Source organism: Bos mutus, unplaced genomic scaffold (genome assembly GCF_027580195.1).
Source record: "Bos mutus isolate GX-2022 unplaced genomic scaffold, NWIPB_WYAK_1.1 CTG905, whole genome shotgun sequence".
NCBI lineage: Eukaryota > Metazoa > Chordata > Mammalia > Artiodactyla > Bovidae > Bos > Bos mutus.
Genome location: NW_027220380.1, coordinates 794 through 21,241, shown reverse-complemented (window position 1 = coordinate 21,241; position 20,448 = coordinate 794). Strand labels below are relative to the sequence as shown.

The window sequence follows — 20,448 nt, the reverse complement described above, 5'->3', positions numbered from 1 at the left end:
CCTAGTGTGATTAGATTGACTAGTTTTCTGTGAGTATGGTTTCAGTGTGTCTGCCCTCTGATGCCCTCTTGCAACACCTACCGTCCTACTCGGGTTTCTCTTACCTTGTGGTATCTCTTCAGGGCTGCTCCAGCAAAGCGCAGCCAATGCTCATGCATCCTTTACTCTTAAAATAGAGTAAGTAGAATTACTTTCTGGCCAGGTTAAAGTAATAGGGGCAGTAGCGGCAAGAGCTCTCCAAATTTCTGGTTGCCAGTAAGTTTTGCCCTTAGCCGTATAGGAAAACATAGGAGGAACAAATTGATTATGATGCCATCTACTGGTGGCTAATGGCCAAGGAACTGAATATTCTTTCTAATTGTCCAATCTGCCGGTAAACTCATCATTGGACATTGAGTCCTGACCTGGATTTGGGTTGCTCCAGTCCTGAATTGTATAATTTCTGTTCTGTAATCAATTTTCGAATTATAAGTACAAGATTTCCAAATCGGATACCCTAAGCGACCATCTATGGTGTTCCATATGACATCTGAGGGAACAACATTATCACAATTTGGATATTCTGGTGGAGCTTTGAGGAACAAGGTTTTATGCGGGTCAAGGACCCTGGGCATACGAGTTTGTAATACCCAAACTGACCGATCCCTTTTAAATGCAAATTTTAAGTTTGGGGAATCTGTCAGAATTGCTTTTTTAGAGGCTCCAATACATCCTTCTTTGGTAGGAGTAATAAAGCTTCCTGTATGACCAAAGTGGAAGTTAAAGCTAACAGGAAGATCGTCTGTCAATGCCCTAAAGGTATAATTGAAATTAATAGGGTATTGATCCTTTGTATAGGAAGCATATGATCCTCCCAAAAGGCGAGGCTGGTTTGTGTGGCCCCCTATAGGGTCACTGTTTCAAGTAACTACTTGGAAGGTCGGAGGATCTGGGAAATATGCCCCAAAATTTTCTGGAGCAGGAGAGGAGGCGCTTATCTGGCAAGATAGCAAGGCAAGAATAGCAATAAACACTCTCTCAGGGGAGGTTGAAGAGTCCTCCGGAGAAGATATGTGCCTAGTGACAGAGCGTCTTAATCTGTCCCCAGGTAGGTATGGAGGTTTGTTGAGTTGCCCGTGTAGGACACCCTGGTGATTTCCCACAACGTAAAGGGGTAGGAGAAACAATAACCTTTATACGGAGTTGTGACATCTGTCTGGTGGGTGGGTCCACTTCCTGTTCATCCAGGATCTCTGATGTCAGTTGTCTCGAGGTCAGCTGGACTTCCTGTATTGGCAGAAGGGGTGGAGGTAGAGGAGGTCCCTTCCTTTTTTTGTGGTCGAGGCAATGGGGGGACCGGGTGCCTGGGGGGCTGCAACATGACGAATCAGTCTGTCTGGGATCCAAATCGGAGAATCTGCGTCCTGTGGAAAAATACAAGCATATCCTCGGCCGCTAGTTAATAATGGGTCAGGACCCCTCCATAGTCCGGAGAGGAGGTCCTTCCATTTTACCAATGGCTTTGTGTTTTGTTGCTCCGGACACCAATGACGAAGCATTGCAGCGGCTTGGGACGAGTCAGCATTCAGGTTATTTATTACAAAGAGAGCATGTTGCAGGATCTAATGGGGGGGGGGGGGGACTATATTTGAATTCTCCTTCCTGTAATTTTTGAATTTGTATTTTAATGTTTGATGTGCTCTTTCTCCTATAGCTTGTCCCTGTGGGTTATAGGGGATGCCTGTGTTATGTTTTATTTGAAACCTTATACAAAACTCTTGGAAAGACTTAGAAGTGTAAGTAGGGGCATTATCAGTTTTTAAAGCTTTTGGTAGGCCTAAATATGAAAAGCAAGTAAAGAGATGTTGTACTACAACCTTATATGCCTCTCCAGTGTGAGCAGTTGCAATGATGACATGAGAAAAAGTATCTACAGTTACATGAACAAAAGACCATTTTCCAAATGAGGAGACATGAGTTACATCCATCTGCCAGAGTATATTAGGTCTGAGACCACGAGGGTTAACTGCCATAGGTAAATTATTTGCAGTAGTGGGACAATGTAAGCAGGAATGAACAATCTCTCGAGCAGATTCTCGAGGAATCTGAAACTGATATCTTAATGCAGTAGCATTTTGATGATGGAGTGAGAGGCTCGGGCTTCTTCAAAAGCAGAGGCCACTGTGACCTTGGTTAGCGAATCATTTAAGGCATTTAAAGGTCCGGGCAGTCCAGAATGAGCTCGATGTGGCCAATAAAATATGCTCGGTTTCGTTTCCAAATTTGCTGCTGTAGTTTCGTTAACAAGTTAAATATTGTAGTTTTGTTTTCAGGCAGAACGGCAGTCTGAATTTGCGGAAACAGCCTGACCACATACTGAGAGTCAGAGTAAAGGTTAAATTCCTCCTCTGCACGCATAACGAAAGCCTCTATAACAGCTGTGAGTTCAGCTCTTTGAGCTGAAGTTTTCCTGTGTTTGTAAAACCTTATGCTGATTTCTTGTAAGTATAGAAGCTCTGCCATTAGCTGACCCATCAGTAAAGGCCATTTGAGCGTCTGGGATGGGGAGCTGTTTGCACCTAACAGGGAAGATGACTGGGTGTCTAGATATAAAACTTAACAAAGCATAGGAGGGTAAATGATGCAGAATCTGACCAAAATAGTTTCCTATAGCAATCTGCCAATTTTTATCAAACATTAGTAGAGCATCAAGCTGTTCTTTGTTGTATGGATTATAATTTCTGATGGCTCTTTACCAAATAATTCAATGCTTCGCCTTCTACCTTTTAATATCAACGTAGCTATCAACCCTGGATAAGAAGCCACTACCTTTTTAGCTTGAGCGGGAAGATGGACCCACTCTAGGGGGCCGTTTTGCCATAAAACAGTTGGGGTAGCCAGCAAAGGAATTGCCAGGCAGCTGCCAATTCAATTCTTTTCTCATAACTATCAGATAAAGCCTCTTCTACTTTGTGTAGGGCCTTCTGAGCCTCAACAGTTAATTGCCTTTTTGAAGTTGGATCAAGATCCCTGCTCAGAATGTTAAAAAGACGCTTCAGCTCAGCAGTGGTTAATTTTAAATAGGGCCTTATCCAATTAATATCACCTAAAAGTTTTTGATAATCATTCAAAGTAACAAGATGGTCCTTTCTTAAATGTAGTGGGGCATGAGTCACTGTTTCAGACTTTATAACCCTTCCTAAATAAGTTATGGGTGGATTGGTTTGAATTTTCTCCGGGTCAATTTTTAGGCCTCTAGCTGACAGTGCCTGAGTCAAATCTTGGAGGACGGTTTGCAAATGAGCTCTATTGGGATGAGATATTAAAATATGATCCATGTAATGAATCATATATACTTGTTCATATTTAGCCCTAATATCTTCTAGAGCGGCACTGACAAATTTTTGACATAAGGTAGGGCTATTTTTCATCCCCTGGGGCAACACTTTTCATTGAAACCTTAAATAAGGTTGTTTAAAATTTTCTGATGGCAGACTAAAGGCAAATAGCTTTTTATCTTCAGCACTTAAGGGAATGGTTAAAAAGCAGTTTTGTAAATCAATTACAATTAAATTATATCCCTCTGGAACGGCCACTGGGGAAGGGAGCCCAGGTTGTAAGGCCTCCATGTTTTCCATAGTGGCATTGATAGCTCTCAGATCTTGTAAAAGTCGCCACTTGCCAGATTTTTTTTTAACGACAAAAATGGGAGTGTTCCAGGGGCTATTGGAGGGTTCAATATGTCCCAATTGTAGTTGTTCAAAGATTAACATCTTAGCTGCCAGTAATTTTTCTTTAGGCAGAGGCCATTTTTGAGATTTCCATGTAATGGGGTCGGCAGCAAAAACAATGGCCTCCATTATATATTTGGATACCCCAATCCAGTACGTTGCTGTCGAGGAGTTGGGCAAATTGGTTCAATTATTCCTGTCTGTTGTTTGCCTAATCCTTTTGATGGATCATAGCCCATATGGAGCATTTGGGAGATCACTTTATCATCGGGGCTGTAAAGTAGCACTCCCATTTGAGACAAAACATCTCTTCCCCACAGGGTAAAAGGAAGTGAGGGAACTATATAAGGTTGAAAAGTTCCATGGGTGTCTTCAATCTGCCAATCTAACATTTTTGCACTCTTACTACTGTGGGGGCTCTCCCTAATCCCACCAACTCGTTTTCAGTAGTATGTGTTGGCCAGGAGCTGGGCCAGTCCTTTCCTGCAATACAAGAAACATCTGCTCCTGTGTCTCACAGTCCCACAATAGACCTGCCACTAACCAAGATAGTTTTCATAGGGCGTTTCTGAGTAATTTCTGTCACCCAGAAAAACATATCACTGGACCCAAATCCTTTCTCTTGCCTCTCACTTTGAGTAGCAGTGTGCCCTATGGCAGTGTGATAAGGCAAAAGTAAAAGTTGAGCTATTCTTTGTCCTTGATGAATCTGTGTAGTTTTAGTTGGGGGTGAAATCATTATCTGAATCTCTCCTGTATAATCTGAATCGATCACTCCAGGGATAATTCCAAGTCCTTGCGTGGCTGAGGAGCTTCTGCCTACTATAATTCCTACCAAGCCTGTCAGTAATGGGCCTTTAACCCCTGTAGGGATTTTTATAGTAGGACTATCTGGTGTTAATATTGTTGAGGTGGTGGAACTGAGGTCCAGTCCTGCGCTGCCTGGGGTTCTTCTGATGAGCTCTGTGATGGGACGAAGGGTTTGAATGGGTGTAGTGTTGTTGCCCCAGTCGTTGTTGGGGCCTGAGGCTGGCCCCTCAACCCGTTTCCTGACTGCTGGTCAGGAACTAGCAAGGTTCTGTTTTTATGGAACTTTGATCTGCAGTCCTTTGCCCAGTGATATCCCTTCTGACAACAAGGGCAAGGAACCTTAGGGAGATTAGGAGTCACAGCCGTGGAGGCAGGATTTGACAGAGAAGAACCAGCTGTTTTTTGGGGGGCAAGCGTGCATAAAATGCCCCTCCCGGCCACAAGAAAAGCAGGCTTTGGACAAGCCAGCATTCCAGCCTTGATTACTGGAATAATTCTTTGATGGGTTATTCTGGCCTGTAAAAAAGGATTGAACTGTCTGTTGATAAGAATCTCCTTTTATGGCTGCAGCTATGGCAACACCCTGCATCATTGCTGGTCCTACATCTGCATATTGCCTGATATAATCTATTTCCCCAGATTTTTTTATAGGATGTATATGGCCTGGCAGGTAGAATCAAATGCCAGTTGTTTTACCAATATATTAGCTGCCTCATTACTAGAAATTACTCTGTGAACTCCCTCCATAAGTCATGACATAAAGTCCTCATATGGCTCTTCTGGTTTTTGTTTAACGTTTGAAAAGGAAGAGGTTGATTCTTTTCCTTGAGGCAATAATCGCCAGGCCCCAATGATGCAGGCTGTTACCTGTTTTAAAACCCTTTTGTCTAAACCCATCTGATCTCCAAGTGTTCCAAATTCACCAATTCCTACCAACATTTCCTTTACAATATGTCTTGGGCCATATCTGCCATTAGCATCAGCCTGCTTTTGGGCAAGATCTTCGTATTCAGTTCTCCAGAGTATATATTGCCCTCCAGATAGACAAGCCTTAGCAATTGTTTTCCAGTCATGAGGTGTCATCCATCTGGCCACCAAGGCTTCTAACAATGTTAAAGTATTCAGGGCTGTAGCCCCATATAAGGCACAAGCCTGTTTAAGTTCTTTAATTAGTTTCATTGGAAGGGGTTCCCAGGAGGAGACCTCTCCCCCATCCCATTCCTCAAACATTACGGGAAAACAAGCCTCAAGGTGGGGATCAAATTCATCCTCGGGGCCAGAAAGAACCCTCCTCCAGGGAACTCCTAGTGGAGGCCCCTTACCCCCATAGTGGGGAGGCATGGGGGGACGGGAGCCTCCCATGTTTCTCCTCTCCTGTTCCAGAGATCCTTTAACTGTCTGATGTTTAAACCTTATAGATGGTCTGATTGGGGATGTTTCTCTTAAGCTCTTAGGAGCATCCTTAGCTAAAAGGGGCCAATCCTCATCAAAATGGTATTGAGCTGCTGTTTCCTCTAAATCTTCCTCATCTTAAGGGAAAGCTGATCTTTCTTTTCATCCCTATTTTCAGTATGACTATCGGTGTCCATGGCAGCTAACGTGGTGTTTAATTGTTGATAGCTAAGTATACCCTCTTCATCTTTACTTTTTTCTTTAACATGTACCTTTTCAGATTCGTGAGCTGGATCTAAAGCATCTCTAATCATATTCCACAGAGAAAAGGTGTCAGTAGGGACCTTTTCTGGGCCATGCAAAGTGTAATAAGTTTTTAACTGTTTCCCTACTTTTTCCCAGGTGTCTAGGTTAACAGAGCCCTCTTCTGGAAACCAAGGACATTGCTCTTGTACAAATGTAAAAAATGATTGAACATTAGCTTTCTTAACCTTAATTCCTCTTTATTTAACAGTTGCAAGATTACTCCTAAAAAAGTTGTCATTCTTTTGACTCATTGTTACCCACGTCAGAAATTTCTGTCTTTTTCACTTCTGTCTATGTGAAAAGATTCCACTTCCCACTCCATCCAACCTACCTATCTTATGCAGGGGTGTCTGCGACACCCTGAGTGGGGTCCTAGCCGTCCGAAAAATGGCACAATGGGGGAGCCTTAACCTTGGGTGCCTGTTCCGGCACCACTTACCAGGGTCCAGCCCCAGTAGGATCCAGGGATACCCTCAGGAGGAATGGCGTCAGCAAAAGAGGAAAGGTAAAGGGGAGAAAAAGAGGCTTGATCTTCCTTGGTTTACACAGAAAGCCAATAAAGTCCGTGACACCGGACTTGCTCTGTTCACGGAGGCCACAGGCGCCCTCTCGATGGGGTGAGGATGCAGGGCGTCCCCTCCCCCGAAGACGCTAGGCGCCTTCCTGATTGAGTCTTAGAAGCCCGGGCAGTTAAGTGAACTCAGAGGGTCCCTGTGCTCCAAAGAGTCATCCTGAAAGAGAGAGAAAAAAAAAAAAAAAGAATGACACAGGGAGACCAAGCTTCAGTGAGCAAGGCCCGTAACTTTATTTTTAAAAGGAGCTTTTATACCCTCAGTTGTACATAGAGGATAATGGAAGATACAGAGTCATGCAGGATCAGCAGTCCTTGACCCTTATTGAGACCAGGCTTTCTTTCTGCAAACTTTTCATATACAAAGGCTTTAGGTGATTTACATCATCTTCTGAGCAGGAGGCCTGTTAACATTTTTCTTCTGATAAAGGTTAGTCAACCAGAAAACTTATTTTCTCTAAAGGTGATTTTTCTGAAGTTTGGCACCACTCCCTGAAAGCACTAGATAAAGTTGCATTTCTATAGGGCAAAGGTGCAGTGGGCTATAACAAGGAAAGAATTTATTAACTCAAGGGTCTACAGTTAACATCAAGGCTACTACTTATTTTTTCTATATTAAAACTATATTAATTAATATACTCCCAGGGACACAGTGGGTAAGGGATATGGAAACTTGGCAGCAAGCATTGGCTCAACAATGAAATCCTTCACCAGTTCTATTCTAATAATTTTTAACTCCCCGAAAAGCTCTATATTGTTAGAATGTCTTAAGTTTTCCGTGCCTTTCATGGTTGGGAGGCTGTAAACAATCACATACATAGTTGTAAGAGTCCGGATAAACCTGTCAGGCAAGTTAGAAAGCCATCCAAGGGGTTTGGATAGAAACACTCCTATTGTGCCCAGGAGACTTACTAACTAGAGCTCTAAGTTGATTTCTTTCAGAGAAAGGTGGTTGGGGATAGACCCCGTTAATGTCAGAGGAGTTGGTGAGAGTCATAAAATAGTAAGACAGACAGATTCTGGTTTGGGGGTAGATGCTGGAGCAGGTCCAGGAGATCCCTCGAGTCCTGATCTGCCTTTCCTGTCAGGTCTTCTTCGCATGACCTTTGTTATGGGTGGGATCTCCCGTGGTGGCTCCCGGCACTACACAACAGGCCAATCAACTGAGAGACTACTTGTTGGGCAAGGAATAGTGACTTTATTCAGAAAGCAGGAGACCAAAAAGATGGTGGACTACTGTCCCAAAGAATCATCTCTGAGGAGTTAGAATTCAGGTTTATTTTACACGAAAAGATTGCTATAGCTTCTTTTCAAATATGGACTTACTGCAGTTGCTCAGTACCTGAACTAAAGTCATCAGAGAATACATATAGTGAAAAAGGTAAAGGATTTGCCACAACCACTGAGTCTGGGAAGTATGGCTCCACTATGTTCCTATCTTGTGACTTTTGGGTAAGATCCTTGCCACACACATTACATTGCTGTGTGTTTTCTCCAGGATAAATACTCTGATACTACTGGTGAGATGTTGAGCTGTGAGGATAGGGTTTTTTTGTTTGTTTGTTTTTTGTTTTTACACTTGTGAAATTGGTGAGGAATCTTTCTAGAATGAATTCATGTTCTAAAGACCTAAATAAATACATATATATCTGGCTTCTATCCAGTATGAATTTTCTCATGAAGCCTAAGATGTTGCCACACTCATGATATTTGTATGGTTTCTCAGTAGTATGAATTCTCTGACCAACAGTAGGGTGTGAATTTTTGAAGACTTCTACCATATACCACATTCACATACGTTTCTCTCATGTATGGATTTTCTGATGTTTAGTGAGTGCTGAGACCTGAGTAAAGGATTTTCCACACTTGAAACATTTGAAAGGTTTCTCTATATGTATTCTCCGATGACTTGTAAGGTGTGAATTTCGACTGAAGAACTTGCCACACTCATCACATCTGAAAGGTCTCTCTCCAGTATGAACTCTCCAGTGAAGTCGAAGATGTGGTTTTTGACCGAAGACTTTTCCACACTCATCACATTTGTAAGGTTTCTCTGATGACCAGTAAGGTGTTAACTGCTCTGATGACATTTAAATAATTTCTGTCCTGTATGTATTTTCTGATGTCTCCCGAGGTTTGAGCTGTCAGTAAAGGCCTTGCCACACTCATCACATTTGTAAGGTTTCTCTCCAGTATGAACTGTCCAATGATTTAAAAGGATTGACTTTACGTGAAAGGCCTTGCCACACTCATCACATTTGTAAGACTTTGATTTAAAAGGTTGACTTTACGTGAACAGTAAGGTTTCTCTTATGAACTGTCTGACACTTTACACGAAAGGCCTTGCCACACTCATCACATTTGTAAGGCTTCTCTCCAGTATGTAATCTCTTATGACTTAAGAACTGTGAAGGTTGACTAAAATGCTTGCAATACTCATTACATTTGTGAGGTTTGTCTCAAGAATGAACACTCTGATGATCAGCAAGCTGTTCACTTCCCCTGAAGACTTCGTCACATATATCACATTTAAATAAATTCTGTCCTGTATGAATTTTCTGATGTCTCCTGAGTTGTGACTTGTCAGTAAAGACCTTGCTACAGTCATCACATTTCTAAGGTTTCTCTCCAGTATGAACTGTCTGATGCCTTAAAAGGCTTTCTGTCATCACATTTGTAAGGTTTCTGTCCAGTATGAATTGTCTGATGAGTTAAAAGACTTTACATGAAAGACCTTGTCATCACATTTGTAGGTTTGACTGTCAGATGCCTTAAAAGGATTGACCTTGCCACACTCATCACATTTGTAAGGTTTCTCTCCAGTATGAACTGTCTGATGACTTAAAAGGATTGACTTTACACGAAAGGCCTTGCCACACTCATCACATTTGTAAGGTTTCTCTCCAGTATGAACTGTCTGATGACTTAAAAGCTTTGACTTTACACAAAAGGCCTTGCCACACTCATCACATTTGTAAGGTTTCTCTCCAGAATGAACACTCTGATGACCAGCAAGCTGTTTACTTTGCCTGAAGACTTTGTCACATATATCACATTTAAATAATTTCTGTCCTGTATGAATTTTCTGATGTCTCCTGAGTTGTGAGCTGTCAGTAAAGGCCTTGCCACACTCATCACATTTGTAAGGTTTCTCTCCAGTATGAACTGTCTGATGCCTTAAAAGGATTGACTTTACACGAAAGGCCTTGCCACACTCATCACATTTGTAAGGTTTCTGTCCAGTATGAACCTCTGATGACCAAAAGGAATGACTTTTCATCTTTGCCACATCATCACATTTGTAAGTTTTTCTCAGTATGAACTGTCTGATGACTTAAAAGGATTGACTTTACACGAAAGGCCTTGCCACACTCATCACATTTGTAAGGTTTCTCTCCAGTATGAACTGTCTGATGACTTAAAAGCATTGACTTTACACGAAAGGCCTTATCACACTCATCACATTTGTAAGGTTTCTCTCCAGTATGAACTGTCTGATGCCTTAAAAGGGTTGACTTTACACGAAAAGCCTTGCCACACTCATCACATTTGTAAGGTTTCTCTCCAGAATGAACACTCTGATGACCAACAAGCTGTTTACTTCGCCTGAACACTTTGTCACATATATCACATTTAAATAACTTCTGTCCTGTATGAATTTTCTGATGTCTCCTGAGGTGTGACCTGTCAGTAAAGGCCTTGCCACATTCATCACATTTGTAAGGTTTCTCTCCAGTATGAACTGTCTGATGAATTAAAAGGATTGACTTTACACGAAAGGCCTTGCCACACTCATCACATTTGTAAGGTTTCTCTCCAGAATGAACCCTCTGATGACCAGCAAGGTGTTCACTTCGGCTGAAGACTTTGTCACATATATCACATTTAAATAATTTCTGTCCTGTATGAATTTTCTGATGTCTCCTGAGTTGTGACCTGTCAGTAAAGGCCTTGCCACACTCACCACATTTGTAAGGTTTCTCTCCAGTATGAACTCTCTGATGACTTAAAAGGATTGACTTTACAAGAAAGGCCTTGCCACACTCATCACATTTGTAAGGTTTCTCTCCAGAATGAACACTCTGATGACCAGCAAGGTATGCTTTTCGGCTGAAGACTTTGTCACATATATGACATTTAAATAATTTCTGTCCTGTATGAATTTTCTGATGTTTCCTGAAATATGAGCTGTCAGCAAAGGCCTTGCCACACTCATCACATTTGTAAGGTTTCTCTCCAGTATGAACTGTCTGATGACTTAAAAGGAATGACTTTAAACGAAAGGCCTTGCCACACTCATCACATTTGTAAGGTTTCTCTCCAGTATGAATTGTCTGATGCCTTAAAAGGACTGACTTTGTGCAAAAGGCCTTGCCACACTCATCACATTTGTAAGGTTTCTGTCCAGTATGAATTGTCTGATGAGTTAAAAGGGCTGACTTTGCATGAAAGGCCTTGCCACAGTCATCACATTTGTAAGGTTTCTGTCCAGTATCAATTGTCTGATGAGTTAAAAGTTTTGAACACTCATATTTGTAAAGTTTCTCTCTGACTTTGTCTGATGCCTTAAAAGGCTTGACTTTAAACGAAAGGCCTTGCCACACTCATCACATTTGTAAGGTTTCTCTCCAGTATGAACTGTCTGATGACTTAAAAGGAATGACTTTAAACGAAAGGCCTTCATCACATTTGTAAAGTATGAATTGTCTGATGCCTTGAAAGGACTGACTTTGCGCAAAAGGCCTTGCCACACTCATCACATTTGTAAGGTTTCTGTCCAGTATGAATTGTCTGATGAGTTAAAAGGGCTGACTTTGCATGAAAGGCCTTGCCACAGTCATCACATTTGTAAGGTTTCTGTCCAGTATGAATTGTCTGATGAGTTAAAAGTTTTGACTTTTCACGAAAGGACTTGCCACACTCATATTTGTAAGGTTTCTCTCTGATATGAATTGTCTGATGCCTTAAAAGGCTTGACTTTAAACGAAAGGCCTTGCCACACTCATCACATTTGTAAGGTTTTTGTCCAGTATGAATTGTCTGATGACTTAAAAGCATTGACTTTACACGAAAGGCCTTGCCACAATCATCACATTTGTAAGGTTTCTCTCTGGTATGAATGGTCTGATGAGTTAAAAGGGCTGACTTTGCATGAAAAGCCTTGCAACAGTCATCACATTTGTAAGGTTTCTGTCCAGTATGAATTGTCTGATGAGTTAAAAGTTTTGACTTTGCACGAAAGACCTTGCCACACTCATCACATTTGTAAGGTTTCTGTCCAGTATGAATTGTCTGATGCCTTAAAAGGCTTGACTTTGCATGAAAGGCCTTGCCACAGTCATCACATTTGTAAGGTTTCTCTCCAGTATGAACTGTCTGATGACTTAAAAGGATTGCCACACTCATCACATTTGTAAGGTTTCTCTCCAGTATGAACTGTCTGATGACTTAAAAGGATTGACTTTACAAGAAAGGCCTTGCCACACTCATCACATTTGTAAGGTTTTTCCCTGTGTGCTTTGAGGTCTTGTGTTACTACTGAAGGATTCATAAAGTCATTCCCATATATATTAGAAACACTGGTTTGGGCACAAGGAGGAATTCTTTGAAGTGGTGAAAATGAGAAACTGTTGTTGACAGACCTCTCAACTTCATTATATTCAGAAATTATCCCACCAGTTTGAAATATCTGCAGTTTATCCTGAAAGTTAAATCCAAGCCTACTTCCAAAGGGCTTGATTCCTGCATCCTTTCCATCATGTGAATCTATTCCATCAGGCACATTTCCATTAAGGCTTACAGGTGTTCCTTTGTAATTTCTTTTGTCATCTCTCCCCTGACACTCAAAGTCACACGTATTTTCCTGACTTTCCCAAAGATGAAAATGTTTGATTTCACAGCTTTCAGGTCTTCCCAGCATCAATGTTTGGAATATTTCTCGTTTATCACTGTTCGCTTTGGGTTGTAAATGCTTGATCACATGTGTAGGAGAGATATCTACAAGATAAAAAGAACCATAGGTATCCTGCTCAGAATAATTCAAAAACAAATCTTTCATGTTGAATATATATTACACCAAAAGTAATACTTACACCAAGTTGTGAAACACCACAATGATGACCTTAAGTTTTTAGAAACACTAAAGGAATAGAATTCTTAACTTAAGAAAGCATGATAACATAAATTCACCGTTAAGGTAGCCTAGTTTTAAAAACCATATGCCAAACACACTCACATTGGACAATCTTAGGCCAACTCTCAAAACCAGAGTATTTTTCTACCAGGACCCTAAGAACGTATCAAACAACAGTTGTCTCAAATTGAAAAGAAAAATATTACACTATCATTGTATTCTGCATACTTACTGTACATAAATAAATTCTAAACAATATATTATATATTGTAACAGTAAATAATCCAAAACCAAGCTTACCCAATTAATAATTAACTATTCATAATTGGTTGTTTACAATTGAAAACAAATGAGAAAATGAAGAATATGACTAAAACAATTTTTTGGAAACAGCAGTTTTCTAAATCTGCTATAGAACTACATACCCAAAAAGAAAAGGCATTTTACAATGTTAACAAGTAGTATGTGTCAGCTGTATTGCAGAATACACACTAAAAGACCATCATCTGTACATGACATATACATTAAGACATAAAATATTCACCAGTTTTCTAACAGTCAATAAACAAAGCAATCCCTACCTATGTTGTTGTTCAGTTCAGTCTCAGTCGTATTTGACTCTTTGCGACCCTGTGGACTGTAGCCCACAGGACTTCCTCTGTCCATGGGATTTCCCAGGCAAGAATAATGGAGTGGGTTGCCATTTCCTTCTCCATGGGATCTTCCTGACTCAGGGATCAAACCTGCATCTTCTGCATTAGCAGGTGAATTCTTTACCACTGAGCCACCAAGGAAGGCTTCTCTCTAGCCATGCACTATTCTTAATTACCTGGTTTAATGGCACCAAAATATAATAAATAAAAAGTGAGTGCTTTGTGTATTTATTGACTAGGGTCAGACACAATATTGCTGAAAAATGTTGCAAGTGAAAAGCATACAAGATATAATGTAGTTGAGGTTTGACAGAAAACAAAATTCTGTAAAGCAATAATCCTTCAATTAAAAAATTAATAAAATTTTAAAAAGATATAATGTAGATAAAGTCATATCATAAAGAACATGACAGAATATAGATATTACCTTTTTTAAACAAAAGTAAATTTTTTTTTCAGGCAAACTTCTTTTATTTGTTCAAATTGAGGTAAAAGAGACAAAAAAAAATAATATTAACAGAAGTGATACAATCTCTTATAACTTTATTTTTCAGTTTAGAAGGAATTTAAGTCTGGGTACTATTTTATATTTTTTTTCAGATACCAAGCAATACTGACAGGATTCATAAATACGATTTTCTGACAGGAAAGTCTGCAAACATTTACAAAATACCAACTTTTCTTTCAAGCCTAAGATGGCTAAGATTTAGTAGTTATGATTAGTTTTTTCAGTACAAGTACATATTTAAATAATGATTTTTGGGGGGCCAACATTTTAAATAGTCATATTTTACTCCACTTTCAGGTTTTAAATCAAAACATACCAACAACAAAAGAAAATTAGTGAAAATTACCCAACTGGCAGAAAGTCCCATATTTCAATGTTATTTTTAACCCAATAATTATAACCTACTGCCAGTAATTATTTATATGTATCTACTTGTTTTTATTAAATAAGCACTGGTCGGTTATATAAAAGAATTTTTCAAGAATGGTACTTGGCACTGGGTTACTTTAATGCTTCTGGTATAAATAGAAGCACTTAGAAAAAATACCAGCTCTTAAGCAATTTTTGTGAAATTTGAATTTCCAAAAGCATTTTTTCAATGTTACTTTTCCACTGATAGATTCTAGGGAGTCTAATCCCAGTTGACATGGTTAATGCTTGGGGCTAGTGCACTGGGACGACCCAGAGGGATGGTATGGGGAGGGAGGAGGAGGAGGATTCAGGATGGGGAACACATGTATACCTGTGGCGGACTCATTTTGATATTTGGCAAAACTAATACAATTATGTAAAGTTTAAAAATAAAATAAAATTAAAAAAAAAAAAAAAAAAACAACAACAACTCAACATAAAAAAATGAAAAAAATAAAATAAAATAAAAAATCCCCAAACCACATAATAATGGGACACTACATCTGCTTTTTACATCATATGGAAACAGTTTCAGGCAGACCAAAAGTAGAAGAAAACCTGCCAAATCAAAGTACTATAAATAAAGTTCATCTCCCATACCCTAGAGCAGAAAAGCTCAAAAATCAAAAAATGAATATCAAAAGACTACCCCTGTCCTCCACACAAAAACCCAGCCTAACAGTTTAGTTCTGAGCCTACCATTTCCCTAAAATGTTAACACCAGAAGCTTTAAAGTACTTAAAGCTGCAGCAGTAACTGTAGAAAGCACCACACTACAGAGGAACTCCACAAAGGGCTCAGCAGCTGCCCACCCAGTCCTGACCACCCCCACCCCAGTAATATGTAAAAGCTGTTAAGTTTTTTCTTATGCTAATAAAGGCATACCACCTAGTGTGCTAAAGACTAAAACTAGCAGCATTAGAGCAGTAAAGTGAAAATAGGAAGCCTACAGTTATGATCTAAATGCCTACTTAGAAGAAACAAAGCAACAGACAGGACCCTTGCCCTCTCCTTGTGTTCGCAGGGACGTGGTAGAATTAAACAGTCAGATTTACCCACATTAACACAAACTTAACACAACTTCCGCAAGACACCAGAATAAAACCTGACCTTTCCAGTCAAAGGGCACAGACTGACAGGCCTCTTCCAGGTCCTGGAGTTGAATGAGTTCAAAGACTGGCAGTAATGGAAAAAAAGAAAGCACATTAGGGCGTGATGGGAACCAGCTTCACAGTTTATTGAACCGTCATCCCGAGTTTCTCCAGCACACGAACACCCTTTTCTTGGTATTCCTGTCGGGTCATCCAGAAGTTGTCTTTGTCCTTCATGATGTCCGCTAGAACTGCACCTCCCAGGAAAACCATGTGCTTCCTGCGGGGCGGGTCTTCAATGCGGATCTTGAATTTAGAAAGTTTTCCCACATCACCCTTCAATACTCGTTCTAAGTAAAGCTGTTTAAGCTCTCGTCCCAACCAGGATGGCAGACCAGGGTACACAGTAGACCCTCCAGAAAGCACAATGTGCTTATAGAACTCAGATCTGGTATCAATGTCAGCCACCTGGATTGTGTTAAAAAGCAATTCAGCAACACCTACTCCCTCGACATTGATCAAGTGAGGCTGAAACAGAGCTTCCGGTGCTTCAAACCTCTCTCCCCCGACTTTGATAATGCGGCCATCTGGGAGTGTGTAAGATTCAACCAATACTGTGGTTTCTAAGGCCAGTTTCTGCTCTTGTTCAATATTATATCCCACATAACACAATTTTTCTTTAATCATGTGAACTGTTTCAAAATCAGCAGAATGGTTGAAGGCATATTCCTGCAACAGAAGCAACTTGATAAGATATCTGGTAATATCCCTCCCAGCAATATCCAGTCTCCTGGTAAGGTGAGGGAGAGAAAAGCCTTCATACACTGGGCAAATGTGAGTCACACCATCTCCAGAGTCCACCACAACTCCAGTTAATAAACCTTGAGCACACAAAGTCAGGACTGCCTGGATGGCTACATACACACCAGAAAACTGGTAAGTTTCAAACATTACCTCTACAATCTTCTCTCTGTTTTTGGCTGGGTTCATAGGAGGTTCTGTGAGTAGAATTTTACAATTCCTGGTATCTATGTTAAGTTTCTCTGGTCCAAATATGTAGTCCCATAGGTGTTTCATGTCATCCCAATTTCGTACTATGCCATTTTCCATAGGGTAATTAACTTCTAACATCGAGCGTAATTCACTTGCCTCATCATCAAGCATAAGATTAATAGGTCTTCCAACCAAAGCTGGGAAGATATGTTCTGGAAAGTTAGAGCCTACATATCCATACTTCACAAACCTGGTGCCGTTGTCGCACACCACCACCTTCCTGCCCTGGCTGTCCATCGTCCTCCTGGAAGAGAGCCGGAGCCGCAGCCACTGCCGAACAACCTAGAGCACCCACTGTCCGTCTTGTTCCTCTTCCTCCTCCTCCCTCTTCCTGACCCCGCCTTCGGTCTAACTTTTTCCAAAAGTAAATTTTGAGTATTTACTATAAAACATGCACTACTGTAAGCCAACTGACAGCACTAATTTGCTTTAAAAGGCTTGAGGTAAATTAACATGTTTTTTTCTAATCAGAGCAGGAGACACACCAAATGGCACACAAAGTGGTAAGAGAAGCAGGATATGAATCTGAACCTACAGACTGAGAAAACTTATTTGTAAACATGACCACCCACCAAATGAAATGAAAAGATTAGAAAATATTAAAAAAAAAAAAAAAAATACAAGGAACTTAGAAAGAAAATATCAAGGAAGATACAAGACAGAAGTAGTCTGTTTAACTATTATTCAACCATCCCATCTCGAAATGGGTTGTGAGTCATCATGGATGCACAGAGTGATTTAGGTCATGTCCTGAGAAACTTGTTCAATAAATGACCAGAGATCTTTACAGTGAGAGTATGTAAAAGGTGGAGGGATGTGATAGGTGAGAACAATGTTTCCATCCATATCAAGGTACTATGTGAGGAATGGTCAGGACTAAGAAAGGGCCTGTGTGGAGCATAGGGTACATAGGTTTATGTCAGATATCAGCTTGTGACTGCATGTCTTTGTGAAAATAACTGAGAGCACAAACTAATATACTGACCTTAAAAGAAAAGAACTGGTTCAGCAAGTTTATGGGCATTATACTATGGGTATGGGACAGAAACAAGAGAGATTTTAAAAAGTGACTGTGATATATGGAGAAAGCAGGATAATACCTGTTATACTATTTACAATGTAATGTATCCAACTGTGAATTTTGTAAGTTACAATGGAATGCTAATATTCAAGAAAAACATACACAATATTCCAGGATATTGTGTAAGAATCTTATCAGCAGAAATCAGAAGGAAAATCCAGGAAAAGGCTATCTAAACCTGGGTTCCTCTGCCAAATATGATTAACCTCTCTTTTGGACATTTATTTCATTTCTTCTTCCACACATGTTCATCTCAAGATCGAGGAGTATCAAAGAAAAGGAGGGATTGAAACTGACTCTGGAGGACCTTCCCAGTTACAAAAGCCTTTCTGAGGCATCCAACTCTTTTTTGTAGAAAAAGGCTTTATTCTCCTAGACCTTCCCTGAGTTCAAAAGAGCAGATTCAAACAGTTACTAATACATAAAAGGATCATACCATGTTCAAGTGGGATTTATTGCAGGGATGCAAGATTTCTCAATATCCATAAGTTAATCAGTGTGATACACCACATTAACAGTTGAAGACTAAAAACCATATGATCATCAATAGATGCAGAAAAGGTTCTGACAAAATTCAAGTGCCATTTATGATAAAAACCCTTCAGAAAGTCAGCACAGATGGACCCTACCTCAACATAATTAAGACTGTATATGTCAAACACACAGCTAACATCATACTCAACAGGGAAACACTGAAAGCATTCCCCTTAACAACATGAATAAGACAAGAATGTTCACTATTGCCACTTTTATTGGAACATATTTTTGGAAGTCCTAACCACAATAATCAGAAAAGAAAAAGAAATAAAAGGAATTCAAGTTAAAAAAAAAAAAAAGAAGTAAAACTGTCACTATGATGCTACACACAGAAAATCCCCAAGATGCCACCAGATGACTACTAGACCTCATCAATGAACAGAGTAAACTTGCTGGATACAAAATATATAGAAAACTGCTGCATTTCTATACACTAACAATGATATATCAGAAAGTGAAATTAATGAAACAATCCCATTCACCATCTCAGAGAAAAGAATAAAATTCTAAGGAATAAACCTACCTAAAAAGTCAAAGAACTGTACTCATAAAACTATAAGATGCTGATGACTGATACCAAAGATGACACAAACAGATGGCACAAACATATACCATGTTCTTGGATTGAAAGAAGTAACACTGTCAAAATGACCATACTATCCAAGGCAATCTACATATTCAATGCAACCCTTATGAAATTAACAATGACATATTTCATAAAACAAAGAAAACCTTAATTTGTACCAAAATACAAAAGACTCTGATATCTAAAACGATCTTGAGAAGGAAGAACAGAGCTGGAGGAATCATGTTCCCTGAGTTCAGACTATACGACAAACTGACAGTCATCAACGTGAAAGTGAAGTCGCTCAGTTGTGTCTGACTCTTTGCGACCCCATGGACTGTAGCCTACCAGGTTGTTCTGTCCATGGGATTTTCCAGGCAAGAATACTGAAGTGGGTTGCCATTTCCTTCTCCAGGAGATCTTCCTGACCCAGGGATTGAACCTGGGTCTCCTGCATTGTAGGCAGATGCTTTACCGTCTGAGCCAGCAGGGAAGTGGTATGATAATGGCACAAAACAGAAACACAGATCAGTAGAACAGGATAGAAAACCCAGAAATAAACCAATTTACTTAGAGTCAATTATTCTATAACAAAGGAGGAAAGAATACAGAATGAAGAAGTCTCTTTAATAAGTGATGCTGGGATAAATGGATAGTTACATGAAAAAGAATGAAATTACAACATTCTCTAACACCACATACAAAAATAAACTCAAAATGTGTTAAACATCTAAATGCAAGACCAGATACTATAAAATTCATAGTGGAAAACAAATGCAAAACACTGACATAAATGTCAGCAAAATTTTTTTGGATCTTAGAGTCATGGTAATAAAAGCAAAATCAAACAAATGAGACCTAATTAAATTTAAAACCTGTTTGCAAAGCAAAGGAAACCAAAAAAAGAACAAAAATTCAACTTTTGGACTAGGAGACTATAGATGCAAATGATGCTACCTATAAGGGATTTATTTCCAAAATATACAAACAGTTCATACAGCTTAATATCAAAACAAACAAACAACCCAATCAAAAACTGGGCAGAAGATCAAAACAGATATTTCTCCAAAGGAGACAAACAGATGGCCAACAGTCACCTGAAAAGATGTTTGACGTCTCTACTTATGAGAGAAATGCAAATCAAAACCACAAAAATGTATCACCTCACACTGGTCAGAATGACCACCATCAAACAGTCTACAAACAATAAATGCTTGAGAGGGTATGGAGAAAAGAGAACCCTCCTACACTGTTGGAAGGAACATAAATTGGTACTGCCACTTTGGAGACTAGCATGGAGGTTCCATAAAGAACTAAAAATAGAGCTATCACATGAACCAGCAATTCCAATCCTGGGCATATATCCAGAAAGGATGAAAACTAATTCAAAATGACACATGCACCCCAATGTTGTTAGCAGCGCTATTTATACCCGGCAAAACATGGCAGCAACCTAAATGTTCACTGACAGACAAAGGGATAAAGAATATGTGGTACATATATACAAGGGAATATTGTGAAGTGAAAGTAGCTCAGCCGTGTCCAACTCTTTAAGACCCCATGGCCTGCAGCCTGCCAGACTCCCCTGTCCATGAAATTCTCCAGGAAAGAACACTGGAGTGGGTTG

At 39.8% G+C, this 20,448-nt stretch overlaps 3 protein-coding genes and 1 non-coding gene across 4 annotated transcripts; all 4 read right to left on the bottom strand.

The window, feature by feature from the left end:
- Window positions 1–8,860: 8,860 nt before the first annotated feature.
- LOC102276606 (zinc finger protein 729-like) lies at window positions 8,861–11,473 on the bottom strand. The gene is made up of 4 exons (XM_070367051.1): window positions 11,461–11,473; window positions 10,113–11,368; window positions 9,575–10,039; window positions 8,861–9,028 (listed from the first exon to the last, which is right to left on the bottom strand). Exons 1-4 carry the CDS (start codon window positions 11,471–11,473, stop codon window positions 8,861–8,863), a joined length of 1,902 nt encoding a protein of 633 aa, XP_070223152.1.
- On the bottom strand, window positions 11,473–12,195 carry LOC102269944 (zinc finger protein 665-like). Its single transcript, XM_070367052.1, has one exon. It carries the CDS (start codon window positions 12,193–12,195, stop codon window positions 11,473–11,475), a length of 723 nt encoding a protein of 240 aa, XP_070223153.1.
- Window positions 12,196–15,335: 3,140 nt separating this feature from the next.
- LOC102276325 (actin-related protein 2-like) lies at window positions 15,336–16,933 on the bottom strand. Its single transcript, XM_070367049.1, has one exon. The coding sequence runs from the start codon at window positions 16,873–16,875 to the stop codon at window positions 15,730–15,732; it is 1,146 nt and encodes a 381-aa protein (XP_070223150.1). The 5' UTR covers window positions 16,876–16,933; the 3' UTR covers window positions 15,336–15,729.
- A 2,308-nt stretch (window positions 16,934–19,241) lies between these two features.
- On the bottom strand, window positions 19,242–19,314 carry TRNAC-ACA (transfer RNA cysteine (anticodon ACA)). Its single transcript has one exon. It is a non-coding gene; the product is annotated as a tRNA-Cys (tRNA).
- Between the last annotated feature and the right edge of the window lie 1,134 nt (window positions 19,315–20,448).